The sequence below is a fragment of the Leucoraja erinacea genome, chromosome 16 (assembly GCF_028641065.1).
Source record: "Leucoraja erinacea ecotype New England chromosome 16, Leri_hhj_1, whole genome shotgun sequence".
Classification (NCBI taxonomy): Eukaryota; Metazoa; Chordata; class Chondrichthyes; order Rajiformes; family Rajidae; genus Leucoraja; species Leucoraja erinaceus.
The window spans coordinates 39,224,581-39,241,182 of record NC_073392.1 but is presented as its reverse complement, the minus strand read 5'-3'; the positions used below and the strand labels follow the sequence as shown (position 1 = coordinate 39,241,182).

At 47.6% G+C, this 16,602-nt stretch overlaps 2 protein-coding genes across 2 annotated transcripts in view; one reads left to right on the top strand and one right to left on the bottom strand.

The window, feature by feature from the left end:
• Positions 1-16,602, top strand: part of syn2b (synapsin IIb) — a 393,937-nt gene that overhangs the window by 264,641 nt on the left and 112,694 nt on the right. The window lies entirely within an intron of this gene.
• Positions 1-16,602, bottom strand: part of LOC129704849 (metalloproteinase inhibitor 3-like) — a 47,478-nt gene that overhangs the window by 4,087 nt on the left and 26,789 nt on the right. Inside the window, exons 2-3 of the mRNA XM_055648229.1 lie at positions 12,446-12,534; positions 2,938-3,046 (exon numbers count right to left, since the gene is read on the bottom strand). Of these exons, the coding sequence (XP_055504204.1) occupies positions 2,938-3,046; positions 12,446-12,534 (198 nt within the window). The remainder of the gene's footprint in view (positions 1-2,937; positions 3,047-12,445; positions 12,535-16,602) is intronic.

The following is a 16,602-nucleotide window of genomic DNA, read 5'->3' as shown; positions in this document are numbered from 1 at the left end:
CTGTTAGAGTGAAGGGCCAGCCTGGGTGACGAGGGAAACTGAGGCACTGGTCAGGAAATAGGAAGAGGCTTTGGCCAGGTATCAGCAACCGGGATCAAGTGTAGGAGGATCGAAAACCGAGGAGCAAACTGAATAAGGAAAACAAGAGGGCGAAAAAGGGTAGTTGATGGTTCTGGCAGATAATAGTAAGGAAGATCCAAAGACATTTTGCAAATACATTAAGGGAAAGAAGGTAAATAGAGGGAGATTAGGGCTGCTCAGAAACCAAAGTGGTCATCTATGTGTAGAGCCGCAGTAAACGGGCAAGGTCCTCATTGAGAATTTCTCCACTGTTTATACCGTGGAGAAAGACATGAAGACAGGAGAACTTGGGACAGTTTATGGAGAAGTCGTTAGGACAGTCCATATTGCGTTCAACTAGGTGCTGAACATCCTAAGGAATATGAGGGTGGATAAATATCCCAGACCTGATCAGATATATCCAAGTGTACCAGGGGTGGCCAGGGAAGAAATTGCAGGTGCCCTGGTTGAGATATAGGAATCATCATTGAACACAGTTGAGGTGCTGGAAGACTGGAGGGGGGCTAGTGTTGTGCCTCTATTTAAGAAGGGCTGCGAGGCAAAGCCTAGGAACTACAGGCCAGTGAGCCTATCATCTTGTGGCAAGATTGTTAAGGGCTTGGACACACTAGAGGCAGGAAACATGTTCCCGATGTTGGGGGGGGGGGGGGGGGGGGGGGGGGGGGGGGGGGGGGGGAGTCCTGAACCAGGGGCCACAGTTTGAGAATAAGGGGTAAGCCATTTAGAACGGAGACAAGTTAACACTTTTTCTCACAGAGAGTGGTGAGTGTGGAATTCTCTGCCTCAGACGGCGGTGGAGGCAGGATCTCTGGATGATTTTAAGAGAGAGCTAGATAGGGCTCTTAAAGATAGCGGAGTTAGGGGATATGGGGGAGAAGGCAGGAACGGGGTACCGATTGGGGATGATCAGCCATGATCACATCGAATGGCGGTGCTGGCTCGAAGGGCCAAATGGCCTACTCCTGCACCTATTGTCTATTGTCTATTGTCTATCTGTGGTAGGCAAGTTACTGGAGAGGATTCTGAGGGATAGATTGTATAAGCATTTGCATAGACAGGGACTCATTAGGAATAGTCAGCATGGTTTTGTATGTGGGAGATCGCGTCCTAAGAATCTGATTGGTTTTTGAACTGGTAACCGAAAAGGTTGACAAGGGCAAAGCCGTAGATATTTTTTATATGGACTTCAACAAAGCATTAAAAAGTTCCTGCATGGTAGGCACTCTGGAAGGTTAGATCGCATGGGATCCAGGGAGGGCGAGCCGACTGGATGGAGAATTGGCTTCCAGGAAGGAAGCAGAGGGTGATAGTGGAAGGCTGTTCTTCAGAGAGGAGGTCCACCTGTAGTGGCGTGACTCAGGGATCAGTTGCTCTCAGTGGTTTATGTACATGACTGGTACGTTGGCAAATGACACCAAAGTAGGTGGTACGATAGAGAGTGAAGATGGTTATCAAAAATTAATCTCGATCAGGATCCTCATCAGCCGGGCAGGTGGGCTGAGGAATGGTTAATAGAGTTCAACATGTGAGAAGTCAAAACAAATTGCAGGACCTTCACAGTGAACGGCAGAGCCCTGGGGAGTGTTGTAGAGCAGGGGGATCTAGGAGTGCAGGTTCATAGTTCCCTGAAGGTGGCAAGAAGATTTTCTCTTGACCGTGGCATTGTCAGTCATGGTACTGAGTATAGAAGTTGGGTTATGATGTTACAGTTGTACAAGATGTTAGCGAGGCCACATTTGGAGCATTACAGTCAATGTTGGTCACCCTGCTATAGAAAGCATTTGTAGAGCAGGAAAAGAGTGCATGGAGGATACACAAAGAGGTTACAAGAACTTTAAGGAGAAGTTGGCCAAGCTAGAACTTTATTCCTTGGAGCACAGGAAGCTGAGGGGGCGATCAAAATCATGAGGGGGATAAATAGGATGATTGCACAGAGACTTTTACCCAGAGCAGGGGAATCAAGAACCAGAGGACATTGGTTTAAGGTGAGAGGGGAAAGATTTATAGGAACATGAGGGGTAACCTTTTCCCACAGAGGGTGGTGGGTGTATGGAACAAACTGCTAGAGGCAGGCAGAAAAGCAATAGGTGACGTTTCGGGTCTATAGAATGGTCTCGACCCGAAACGTCACATATTTTGTTTTCTCCAGAGATGCTGTCTGACCCGCTGAGTTACTCCAGAATTTTTTGTCTATCTTCCTCTCCTCCTCCTCCTCCTCCTTCACCTTCCTTCCCCCTCTAATTCTGTTTCCTCCAGACCATCCCTCTTTCAAATCCTTCCACATTCTCCCTTCTAGTTTCCTTTGCTCGCTACAATGTCGCCTCCCTTCCCATTTGCCTCCCAACCCTTCCCCCGAACCCTCTGTCTTCCTGACATGTGCCCTCCTATTTTTATCTTCATTTACTAGGTTTAGTTTAGAGATACAGCGTGAAAACAGGCCCTTCGGCCCACCGAGTCCGCGCCAAATAGCGATCCCCGCACATTAACGCTATTATACACACACTAGGGAAAATTGACATTGACACCAAGCCAATTAACCTAGATACCTGTACATCTTTGGAGTGTGGGAGGAAACCGAAGATCTCGGAGAGAACCCACGTGGTCACGGGGAGAGCGTACAAACTCCGTACAGACAGCACCCGTAGTCGGGATCGAACCCGGGTCTCCGGCGCTGCAAGGCAGCGACTCTACCACTGCGCCACCGTGCCGCTCTCTTTTGCCCCATTCTCTCCTCTCTACCCCTCTTTCCTCCACCCCTCCTCGCCTCCCAAGTTGACCCAGTAATTCGGGAAACAACTCAGGAGATTAGTCAGCCTTTCGATGAAGAAACCATTCAAGTAATGAAGCTGTTCTCACCTGTTATGAGGTACTGGATATTAGTTTCCAGATCGATACCACATGCAGCAGAGCTGGAAGCTGTATATACATACTCCACCAATTTCCTCTTTTCAAAGCCTTTGTACATCTGTGAAAGATTGGAACATATCATTACGGTCGCAAGCTTCATTTAAAAAAATGTAAAGCTGTGTTGAATAATAAAACTGTACCAGCCCAAGCAATATATCCATTTTGCCTTACAGACAAAAAAAAAACATGTTGCCCCTTTTAGGGTGAGCATGATCAGCAGTTACAGGTAATTTGGATTTCAAAAAGAAAAATATTTCAGAATAAAAAATATCACAAAATCAAAATTGTGCAAGAAACCTTCTGAATGTCTGTACATTCCATAGAGCCATACTCTGTAGTGTTCACAACTATCTTTAAAGACATTACCCTTGCTGCTTATGTGGTTCCCGGGGTAATACCCCTTCCATTGTTTGATGGGTGTCCCCACTGGACTCTGCCCCTCAATGTCCAGCAGTGGAAGAATCCCAGACTGTGGTCCTTCCCCACAGGACCTTCACGTTGGCTGCACCGAGCGTCCGTGCGTCCCTCAGCACGTACTCCTGCAGTCTGGAGTGGGCCAGTCGGCAACAGTCCGTAACGGATATCTCGCTCTGCTGGGTGGTCAATAAGTTTCGGGCAGGCCAAAGAGCGTCTTTCACCGAGTTGATGAACTTCCCTCAGCGTTTGATGTCCATCTCTGTACGTGTCCCCAGGAACAGCTTGTCAATGAGAGTCCTCTGATATGGAGCTGTTCAGGATGAACCATGATAAGGACCCCTACATCCTTCTCCAGAGCCTCTTAGCAAGTCCACACTCCGCAAAGAGGTGAGTAGTCACCATCTCCTCTCCAGAACAGCCATCCCAAGAGCAGTAAGATTCTGATGGGGTACAGGAACAATCTGACTAGGGGGAGGCCTTCACACCACCATCCTAGCAAAGTCTAGGTGCTAGTGATGAGGCATTTCACCAAATAGAGTGGGAAATTGCTCACGGTACCTCTTCATTGGATCTAGTCCTTGTCCTGAAGATCGTTCCATCCTGACCACTGCCTGATGGGCTTGTGCTCAAAGATATTGGTCTGGAGCAACCTTTCCACAAAGGATAGGTGGAGTAGCAATGTCCAGCTGGCTGGCAAATTGCATAACAATGGCGCCAGGCCCATCCTTTGCAAGACCTGGGACAGGGGAACTTCAACAGGCAATGACACTCGGTGGCCATGTGCTTTGGCTCCAGACACATCTTCATGCAGCCACACACAAAGTAACTTTCTTTCAATCCAAAAATAAGCTTTATTCAGAATAAAAAATATAGACACAAATCAAAAACTGTGCAAAATCTTTTCAGACATTCCTAGTGTCTGTACAATCAATGGTGTCACAATAGTTTTTACACCTATCATTGAATCAAACAAAACACCCTTGTCACACCTGTGGTCCCAAGGTGTTTGTTTGAGGGATACAAAATAACATTTAAAAGTTAGAAGGATCTTTTAAGTTACTCAGATGTTTTCATAATCTTGGGTTGAGTCGGCTGGGACTCTATTCCTTGGAGCGCAGGAGGATGAGCGGTGATCTTATAAAGGTGTATCAAATCATGAGCGGAATAGATCGGGTAGATGCACACTATTGCTTGCCCAAAGTAGGAGAATCAAGGACCAGAAGACATAGGTTTAAGGTGAAGGAGAAAATATTTAATAAGTATCTGAGGGCTAACTTTTTCGCACAAAGGGTGCTGCCAGAGGAGGTAGTTGAGGCAGGGGCTATCACAAAGAGTTAGACAAGGACATGGATAGGACAGGTTTGGAGGGATATGGAGCAAACGCGGGCAGATGGGACTAGTGGAGCTGGGACATGTTGGCTGGAGTGGGCAAGTTGGGCCGAAGGGCCTGTTTCCACGCTGTATCACTCGATGACTATCTTTAACTTTATTCCACATCAGTGATTTTCTTAACAGGTTTAAGATATTACTCTGATTTTAATAGCAAATGCCTTCAACAAAAACATAGAAATAAACTATTCAACATAGATTAAAATTACACATTTATAACCAAATGGGAACGATTAGAAAATGCAATGTACCCATTTTCATGCAGCACCGAGGGAACCAATTATAACCAAGCATCTTTAATGATTTCAAAATAATATTTGAAATAAGCATACAAAAAAAATAAAATGAAAAGAAAGTGTATAATTCAAGGGAATCCAGTGAGTACAGTGGCTTACACATTAATTCACACTTTATTTCTTAATTTATGATTGAAAATTATTTTTGGGAAGAGTGAAATAGTGCAGTTTGAACACAGATTTCCCCGGCACCCTCGGTTCCAAAGCAATTCTGGATTATCCGTTTTTCCGGATAACAGAGGTCACATGATAATGAAACGACAACACTCCCCTGGCTCACTAATGACACCCATAATGCACTCACTAATGCTCTCTAAAGCAGCATGGATTGCCAGAAACTTAAATAAAACTAATATCATATGTAAACTCAATGTGAATGGAATGATGTGCCGACCTCTCGTCGGCTTCTTCCGTCTCCCCAGTTGTTTAGCGCCCTGGCTTCTGACCCCATTTCCGACTCGCAGGGTTCTCCAGCAAGCCCTTCTTCACCCACCGCATGGTCCAGTGACATGGCTGTAGTTGTGGCTCATGTTCTAGCCCCTGGAGGCAGCGCTTTCTCACCATGGGGCTCCCTCCCCTCTCACCAGCACTGGCTCCAAAGTGGAGTATGTCGGCGACTCTGGGGGAGAAGGAGGAGGCAGCGGCGGTGGTGGTGGGGGGTGGGGGGTTCAACATTGAACCAGCAGAGATTGAATTAGACAAGGCCAGGGAGGGATTACAATGTTTAGATGTAACCAAATAGCTCTTTTGTGATGGAGGGGCATGACCCGAAAGAGCGCTCGCCGCTCGCAATGCCACCTGTGGCCACTCGTGGAATTTCAACTGAGCTCCTGTAATTTTGTCCGGATTATAGAGGAGGAGGGGGGAATCCATGAGCCAGAAAATCAGTGTTCAACCTGTAACAGCTAGTTTTGGGTCATTTTACCATTACTCCAGAAGTTTGGGTGGGGGGCTTATAATTTGACACATTTCCAGTATCAGTTGTTTATCCGAGGACACCATTTCCAGTGGAATACTCCACGAAAAGCTTTGCAGCAGGAAATTAATGCACGTTGTCCCAGAAACAAACATATTTTTAAAATTTTTCTCTCTTTCACTCTCTATACGTCCGTAATTGTGCAGTGCTGTGCCAGACGAAACCTAGCGGAGCTGGTCTTCGCTATTAACAACTTCTCCTTCAACTCATCCCACTCCTTTCAAATCCAAGGCGTAGCTATACGCACTCACATGGGCCCCAGCTATGCCTGCCTCTTTGTAGGGTACATTGAACATTCCCTGTTTCATGCGTACACTGGCCCTATCCCCGAACGCTATCTCCACTAAAGAGACTGAAGAATGGTCTTGACCCAATACGTCACCTATGCCTTTTCTCCAGAGGTGCTGTTTGACCACTGAGTTACTCCAGCTTTTTGTGTCTGTCATTCCTGAGCCAACTGGGCAGTCACGGTGGAGCAGCGATAGAGTTGCTACCTTAAAGCGAATACAGCGCCGGAGACCCGGGTTTGATCCTGATTACGGGTGCTGTCTGTATAGAGTTTGTACGTTCTCGCCGTGACATGCGTGGGTTTTCTCTGAGATCTTCAGTTTCCTCCCACATTCCAAAGACGTACAGGTTTGTAGATTAATTGGCTTGGTAAATGTAAAAACTGTTCCTAGTGGCGTAGGATAGTGTTAATGTGCAGGGATCGCTGTTCAGCATGGACCCTGTGGTCTGAAGGATCTATTTCTGTGCTGTATCTCTAAACTAAACCCCCGTCCACTGATGGCTGCACACCCCACCCCCAAGTGCGACTGTCTAATGATTGTCCCACTCACTAGCCCCATCCTTCTCTGCTGATAATCAAACCTCCTTCACCAGCTGATCCTCTGAATTCCAACCTGGACCACCAAGCTCCAAATAACCTTCTAACAATTGCCCTTCTCACTTTCCTGACCTCCTTGGTGCAACCTTGGACCTTAATGAAACATTTATCTGCATATGCACATCGGGAAACATAAAACACTAGCTCAGTGATATTTAAAATGCTGTGTTACGCTTTCTACATCAGTGAATGTTAAAAGATCAAAGGAATAAACATCTAAGAGAATGACAACACTATCTCTTAGCTATATTTATACAGTGCCTTTAATGCAATAAAAAACAGGAGTTTAGTTTAGTTTAGTTTAGTTTAGAGATTCGACGTGGAAACACGGCCTTTCCATGCCGACCAGCGATCCCTGCATATTAACACTATCCTACACACACTAGGGACAATTTACATTTATACCAAGCCAATGAACCTACAAACTTGTACGACTTTAGAGTGTTGGAGGAAACTGAAGATCTCAGAGAAAACCAACGCAGTCACAGGGAGAACGTACAAAATCCGTACAGACAGCACCCGTAGTCGGGGTCAAACCCGGGTCTCTGGTGCTAAAAGTGCTGTAAGTCGGCAATTCTACCGCCGTGCCACCGGGCCACCCCTATTTATTATTATTACACAAAATTTGACACAAAGCCATACAAAGCTTCATTGGGGAAAGAGAAGTAGTGAGCCTGGGAAATGATTCTGAAAGTAAGATCTTATGGTTGAAAACAGTTGTCAGTGGTAGAACAATTATATGAGGGTTACTGCTATCTTGGAGCAGAGTCATCTGGACGGAATTACAGAGATTAATAAAAGGACATGGAATAAGAATAAGAACATTGAAATCAAGACTTTGCATAATTGATGAAAAGCCTCTGTTTCGTCAATGGGCACAGAATGAAGAGCAAATTATATCTAGGACAAGTTCCAACATGGGCAGCAAAGTTTTAAATTACCTTGACTTTGCTGAAGGTGGATTCAGGGACTTGGCCAGAAGTCATAGAACTATGAGGGGGCCGTCAGAAACAAAAGCATGAGTTGGTTTCATTGGCATATGCACTGAGGTTCATCTTGGGTTGAAATACAGACTTAACAGTGAAGAATCTGGTTTAACATTGGAGCATATGTCAGCACTGGGCCTGTACTCGCTGGATTTTAGAAGAATGAGGGGGGACCTCATTGAAATGTACACAATAGTGAAAGGCTTGGATGGAATAGATGTGGAGAGGATGTTTCCACTAGTGGGAGAGTCTAGGACTAGCGGTGATAGCCTCATAATTAAAGGACATTCTTTTATGAAGGAGATGAGGAGACATTTATTTCATAAAAGGGTGGTGAATCTGTGGAATTGTTCGCCGCAGAAGGCTGTAGAGACCAAGTCAGTGGATATTTTTAAGGCAGTGATAGATAGATTTTTGAATAGTACTAGACCAAGTGCAGACCCGTTGGGTCTGTTTCCACAACGGCGTTTGCGGGGGGGAGGGGGTGGAGAGGAGAAGGAGGAAACGGGAGAGATTTGGCAGGAAAAGGAAAGCGGGATAGGAGGTGAGAGAGGGGGGATGGGGAGAGAGGTGTGGGGGGGGGGGGGTGAGGAGAGGGAAAACATAGAAACATAGAAATTAGGTGCAGGAGTAGGCCATTCGGCCCTTCGAGCCTGCACCGCCATTCAATATGATCATGGCTGATCATCCAACTCAGTATCCCGTACCTGCCTTCGCTCCATACCCCCTGATCCCTTTAGCCACAAGGGGCCACATCTAACTCCCTCTTAAATATAGCCAACGAACTGGCCTCAACTACCTTCTGTGGCAGAGAATTCCACAGATTCACCACTCTCTGTGTGAAAAATGTTTTTCTCATCTCGGTCCTAGAAGATTTTCCCCTTATCCTTAAACTGTGACCCCTTGTTCTGTACTTCCCCAACATCGGGAACAATCTTCCTGCATCTAGCCTGTCCAACCCCTTAAGAATTTTGTAAGTTTCTATAAGATCCCCCCTCAATCTTCTAAATTCTAGCGAGTACAAGCCGAGTCTAACCAGTCTTTCTTCATATGAAAGTCCTGACATCCCAGGAGTCTGGTGAACCTTCTCTGTACTCCCTCTATGGCAAGAATGTATTTGGCAAAGGAGATGGAGAGGGGGGAGGAGTGAGGGGAGTGGGAGAGAGGTGTGGGGGGAGGGGAGAGGGAGGGGAGATGGTGATGGGGAAGGGGGATAGGGGGAAGAGAGTGTGGAAGGAAGGGGAAGAGTGGGGGAAGGAGAAGGGGGGTGGGGGAGAGAGGGATGGGGGGTTGGAGGAGGAGGGGGGGGGAGAGGGGGATGGAGAGGGGGAGGAGAGAGGGGTGGGAGGTGGGGAGGAGGGGAGGAGAGAGGGATGGGGAGGTGGGGGAGAGGTGTGTGGGGGATGGGGGAGAAGGGGGCGTGGGGAGAGAGAGGAAGGGGGTGGGGTAGAGAGGGAAGGGGGTGGGGGTAGAGAGAGGGAGGGGGTGGGGTAGAGAGAGGGGGAAGGGGGTGGGGTAGGAGGGGAAGGGGGTGGGGGGGAGAGAGGGAAAGGGGTGGGGGAGAGGGGAGGGAAGGGGGTGGGGGAGGGAGGGATGGGGGGTGAGAGCAGGAGGGGGAGGAGGAGAGGGAGGGGTGGAGGAGGAGAGGGAGAGGGGAGAGGGAGATGGAGGGGGGGAGAGGGGTGGGGGGGGGAGGGGGAGGAGGGAGAGGGATGGGGTAGGTGTGGGGGAGGGGGGGGGAGGCGAGGAGGAAGGATGGGGGGGGGGGGGGGGGTAGAGGGGGAGAGTGTGGATGGAGGGGGAAGAGGGGGGAAGGAGGTGGGGGAGAGAGAGAGGGGGGGGGGGGGGAGAGAGGGAAAGGGGTGGGGGAGGGAAGGGGTGGGGGAGGAAGAGGGGTGGGGGAGAGGGGGGGGGGGGGGAAGGAAGGGGGAGGGGGAGGGAGAGGGGGGGGGGGGAAAGAGTGTGAGAGAGAGGTTAGGAGAGTGTTGAAAAGTTTTAAGAAACGTTGAGGAGACGGAGAGGGGTGAGGAGAGAGATAGGGAGGAGAGGGAGTGGGAGAGGGGGGAGGAGAGGGAGAGGAGGGGGGGGGGGGGGATGGGGAGGGAGAGGAGAAGAGGAGGATGGGGAGAGAGAGATGGGGGGTGTAGGAGAGAGGTGTGGGGGGGGGGGGGGGAGGGGAGGTGAGTGAGCAGATGGGGTAGGTGGGTAGAGGGGGAAGAGTGTGGATGGAGGGGGGAGAGTGGGGTGGGGGGGGGGTGGGGGTAGAGAGGGACAGAGGTGGGGGAGAAGGAAGGGGGGTGGGGGAGAGGGAGGGAAGGGGGAGAGGGGAAGAGGGAAGGGTGTGTGTGTGGGAGAGAGAGGGATGGGGGATGGGAGGAGGAGGGGGAGGAGAGGTAGAGTGGTGAGGAGAGGGGAGATAGAGAAGGGGGGGAGAGGGATGGGGAGGGGAGGAAGAGAGGGATGGGGGGGGGGGGGGAGAGGGGAGGGTGGGAGGGGGGGGGGGTGGGGGGGGGTGGGGGGGGGGGGGGGGAGGAGGGGGATGGGGGGGGTAGGGGAGGGAGGCGGAAGGAGGGAGAGTGTGGAGGGAGGGGGAGGAGGGGGGGGGGAGGAGAGAGAGGGGGAAATAGTGGGGAGGGAGAGGGGAAAGGGGGGAGGGGTAGGGGCATTCCATCTGTCCCCCATTCCCTATCACCCCCAATCCTCTTTCTCTATTCGCACACACGTGATGATGCGCTTCGACACAGGCTGCGGGGGGGGGGGGGGGGGGGGGGGGGGGAGGGGCTGGGGGGGTGGGGCTGGTGCAAAGGCATATGTAAATGGTCCATTCCGATTAGACATCTGTGAACATTGGGCATTGTGACATCACACGATGGAACGTTCACTAACATTCTATGGGTGAGAAGCAATTTTCTTTTGAAATTTTGGGGGAGGGAGGGAGAAGGATTTTATTAAAAATGTGTACATAAACACGATGACATTTAATCAGGAGTGGATACTTAGAATGAAAAGTGAAATCTCTATCGAAATGGAAAAAATCTCGGCGACTCTGCGTGTGCTGTTGGCGTAGCAACGAATCAAAGGCTGGTAGCCACAAGTCAGGCAGAAAGTCGGCCGGTTGGACACAGAGTTTTAATATTAGATAGATAGATAGATAGATAGATAGATAGATAGATAGATAGATAGATAGATAGATAGATAGATAGATAGATAGATAGATAGATAGATAGATAAGATAGATAGATAGATAGATAGATAGATAGATTATTGGGAGAAGGCAGGAGAATAGGGTGAGGATGGAGAGATAGATCAGCCATGATTGACAATAGACAATGGACAATAGGTGCAGGAGTAGGCCATTTGGCCGTTCGAGCCAGCACCGCCGTTCAATATGATCATGGCTGATCATCCCCAATCAGTACCCCCTTCCTGCCTTCTCGCCATATTCCCTGACTCCACTATTTTTAAGAGCCCTATCTAGCTCTCTCTTGAAAGCATCCAGAGAATCTGTCTCCACCGCCTTCTGCGGCAGAGATTGAATGGCGGAATAGACTTGATGGGCCGAATGGCCTAATTCTACTCCTATCGCTTATGACCTTATGGCCTCGTGGTGAGTTGCCAAAGGATTGGCTATGCAAAGGAGTATGAGACAGGAACCAAAGGTGATGGCTGTGGAGTTTCAGTGTTTAACTGCAGAAAACCTCTGCATGTCAAGCAAGGAGATAGACCATTTGGAGACAGTGGAGTAGTCAAGCAAGGTAGTGAAGAAATAGGACAATCGCCATGTGGAAGCTGAGGCTGCATTTTAAAATTGAACCCTGCTGAGATGTAGCATCTCAGGAATAAACCCTAGTGTTACCCGAATCCAGGAACAGATGGACAGAGTGCCGCCCAACTAGCTAGATGATATTTGTGTAGGAAGGAACTGCTGGTTTAAACCGAAGATAGACAGAAAAAGCTGGAGTAACTCAGCAGGACAGGCAGCATCTCTGGAGAGAAGGGATAGACACAAAAAGCTGGAGTAACCAAATGGGCCAGGCAGCATCTCTGGAGAGAAGGCGAAAGTCAGAAGAAGGGTCTCGACCCGAAGCGTCACCCATTCCTCCTCTCCAGAGATGCTGCCTGTCCCGCTGAGTTACTCCAGCTTGTGGCTACCTCAGGTGATAATTGTGATGTGCAGAAAATATCGAGTTCAACTACATCGAAATCTGAAGTGGGTCAAAAAGAAAGGTAGGACGATGGTTAGCCTCTTTCACCATTCCCGAAGACATAGTTAATAATTACTTGAACAAGTCGTTTCAGTGATATGCCAGGCTTGGAAACATGAAGAGATTTCAACATGGAACTCCAAGCTAAATGGGCACAGAGTCTGGAGGCAACTGACCAGAATGCTAACTTTTCCTTTAACGTTTTCAAATTGTAGACTGGCAAACTATGCTCTTCCAATATTTTCTGCTTTTATTTCATACAAATACCCCCTTCTGCAATTTAATTAAAAAATGTTCTTTACCTTTTCTTGTTTCACTGCATACTTGATCATGTAAGGTTCCAGGTCATTGAAAGACACCAGTCTTTTACGAGTAACTAGTGCTCGTATCACTATTAAAAAACAAAGATAGAGAATGGCATGGTAGTAGATTCAACTTAATAAACAAGCATGCAAGACAAGCTGTACTGTTGTGCAGCCACACTAGTGTGCCACAGAGAAGGTTTCCGTGAAAACTAGGTGTTATTCATTTTGTTCTTATCCATTCATTCTGGTATAATTCAAACATCTGACTGCCAAAGTTTTTTTAAATTAATTTTATTAGAAGCAATTGTACAGGGATAAGGCGACCGACATAACAGTTATACAAGTATTGTACAGCTTCATTTTTAACATTAAAACCTACATTAAAAAAAAAGGGGAAAAAAGGAAGAAAAGAAAAAAGAAAGAGAAATAAGAGAAAGCAAGACAAAGACCTGTAATCTACCAAAGAAGTGCAAGAGAAAAGAAAAATAAAATAAGAAAAGAAAAGATGGAGATGGAGATATACCTTCCCCCCCCCCCCCCCCCCCCCCCCCCCCCCCCCCCCCCCCCCCCCCCCACCCCCCCCCCCCCCCCACCCACCCATCCCCGGCATCAGGTTTAAATTTGTGTTTAACCATTCTGTTGTTGCAGAAATTCAGTAAAAGGGAGCCATGCCTTAAGAAATTGATCTGCTTTTTCCACCAAGACAAGCCAAATGTTTTCCAAATGTGGTGTCTCGGACATATCAGGACACTGCCAAAGTTGTAGATTATTCTTATGAGGATTAATGTGGTCAAGTTAATCATGCATAGTTAGATTTAGCTCTTCGGGCTAAAGGAATCAAGGGATATGGGGAAAAAACAGGAACGGGATACTGATTTTAGATGATCAGCCATGATCATATTGAATGGCGGTGCTGGCTCGAAGGGCCGAATGGCCTACACCTGCACCTATTTTTCTACTTTTTCTATGTCTCCATACCAGTGCATCTTACTGAGAGAAACTGCAATTAATTTAACACCAATATTTTATTAAGTGCACCAAATTAAATAATATTTAACCATGTGACATTTTACTAAATCAATTCTCATCAGATGAAGACAAGGCCAGCATGGTAATACACACACAAACAGCACAGTTGGCCACACCAAGCCCATTTCAAGCTCCCATTTGATACAAATCTTACATTGATGATATTTTATTCTTGCAACATTGCCTCTTCTCACACACACACATTGTGGGCAATTGATGGTGGCACATTAACCTACCAACCCGTGCATCTTGGGGATGTGTGAGGAAACCAGAGCACCAGGAGGAAGCCCATATGGTCACAGGGAGAACACGATGCACATGCACAAATTAGATTAGTTGCGTAATTTCCAATTTCAAAAGATAAGAATATTAAAGGAAAGTAGTTGTTCTTCCATCCAGAACCTCGGTACATCTGACACAACACACGCAGGTAACCAACACATGCAGGGTGACACCGACATCACACACATGCTCTAATGTCACTTGTGTGGGCTGGTCACTCACACAGAGGCAGTCTTCATTCAGCTTGCAAGATCTGCCTATGCAACTCAAAGGAGATCTGGCTGAACAGGTCTGCTTAAAGTTCAGTGAAGTGGTAGTTTTAGTTTTAGAGATACAACGCGGAAACTGGCTCTTAGGCCCACCAAGTCCGCACCGACCAGCGATCCCCACACATTAGCATTACCCTTACACAGCAGGGAATTTTTTTTACATTTCTCCCAAGCCAATTAACCTACAAACCTGGGCATCTTTGGAATGTGGGAGGAAACCGAAGATCTCGGGGAAAACCAACACAAACTCCGTACAGATCGCACCCGTAGTCAGGTTTGAATCCCAGTATCCGGTGCTGTAAGGCAGTCAAGTCAAGTTTATTTGTCACATACACACTGTGCAGTGAAATGAAAGTGGCAATGCTCGCGGAACAAAAGACAAACAACAAAACAACCAAACAAATGTATTCACCCTTGTATAGTTAGTCCCTGTGAGAAAAGGCATTTACAGTAGTTCTGGCTCTCTCAACCTCTCCATTCTCACTGCATGGCAACGGAGTCGTTTGCCTGACCGTAGCGGCTGGAACAGTCTGTTGCAGGGGTGGAAGAGGTCTCTCATGATTTTGTTTGCTCTGGAGTTGCACCTCCTGTTGTATAGTTCCTGCAGGGGGGTAAGTGAAAGTTCCCATAGTGCGTTCGGCCGAACGCAGCAGAGCTCTGCTGAAGCAATGAACCAGATGGTATTTCAGCTTTCCACCGCCGCTGCGTAGAAGCATGTTTCCTTGGAGACACTTGAATTTCCTCAATTGCCTGAGGTGGTAAAGGCGCTGCCTTGCCTTACTCACCAGTGCTGAGGCGTGTGATGACCATGTCATATCCTCAGAGATGCGGACTCCCAGATATTTAAAACTGTAAGGCAGCAGCTCTACCACTGCGCCAATGTGTCACCCTTGAGTAGCAGCTGGGTAGTTGGCCTCCGTTGCAGGTCTCCTTCGGATTCTCTATCCATCCCTTCCCAACGTCCGGCAGCATCTCTGCTGAAATGGAATTTCAGGTGACATTTTGGGTTGAGACCCTTCTTCAGACTGAGAGTCAGGGGAGAGGGAAATGAGAGAAATAGATGGTGATGTAGAAGAAATAGAGCAAATGAATGAAAGAGATGCAAAAAGGTAACGATGATAAAGGAAACAGGTCATAGTTAGCTGTAGGCTAGCAGCGAATAAGTACAGACAATGAGACAGAAGAAGGGTCTTGACACGAAACGTTACCTATTCCTTTGCTCCATAGATGCTACCTCACCCGCTGAGTTTCTCCAACATTTTTGTCTACCTTCGATTTTTCCAGCATCTGCAGTTCTTACTTAATCCCCTTTGATCCACAGGTGACCTATCACTGATATTCCACTCTTTGTTTTTACTTCTACTGGGCACCATCCTCCAACTTTCCTGGAACCCACCACTGACCACTAGTCCCCCTCAATGCAGAATTTCCCTACTAACTCTATAGACAATAGACAATAGGTGCAAGAGTAAGCCATTTGGCCCTTCAAGCCAGCACCGCCGTTCACTGTGATCATAGTTGATCATCCACAATCAGTGCCCCGTTCCTGCCTTCTCCCCATATCCATTCCCCAGATTCACAACTCTCGGTGTGAAAATGTTTTTCCTCATCTCTGTTCTAAATGGCTTATTCTTAAACTGTGGCCCCTGATTCTGGACTCTCCCAACATCAGGAAAATGTTTCCTGCCTCTAGCATGTCCAAACCCTTAAGGGATACTGATCATATATTTCAATAAAAGATATCCTCTCATCCTTCTAAAATGTATCTGACTCTTGCCCCCAACGATCTCTGCCCAACCATGGCCTGCCCATTACCTTCCAACTGATATCTGCCATTTGACTCTAGCCAAAATCCCAATGCCTGATCAAAATCCCCACTGGTGCCTCTACTGGGTCTTTGAAGACTGAATTCCCCACAAATTACCATAACTATACATTACTAAAACCCTCATCTTGTTTGTTTCTATGTCTGTCTGTCTGTCTGTCTGTCTGTCTGTCTGTCTGTCTGTCTGTCTGTCTGTCTGTCTGTCTGTCTCTGTCTGTCTGGCTCTGTCTGTCTGTCTGTCTGTCTGTCTGTCTGTCTGTGATGTCCTGAAATTATTCCAAAACGGTACACGATAGCGCTACAATTGTTGGACCACCTTACTCACCATTGTCCTGTGGTGTGCTGTATCAAGTTTTGTTCCAATTGATGGTATATTTTACCAGTTATTCACATTTTAAACTTCACAAAACCCCAGTTTGACAAAATTCACTTGCATCTCCACTGACAGCAGCTTATGACGTCATAATGGGACCCCGAATCTCATTTACATAAAAGATTGCCCTTTTTAAAAAAAATCCGTTAAAATGTTAACAAAGACCAGTGTAATGAGAGATTTGTTACATTGTTGTAACGAGAGGGAGGGAGGGAGTGGAGGGAGGGAGTGGGGGGAGTGGGGGAAGGGAGGAGGAGAGGGCGACGATTGTTGTTTAATGTTATTTAAACATTGTGTTTAGTGGGGGAGTGGGATGGGGGGAGATGAGGAGTGGGGGAGCAGGATAGGGGGCTATGGGTGAGTGTTGGAATATTGC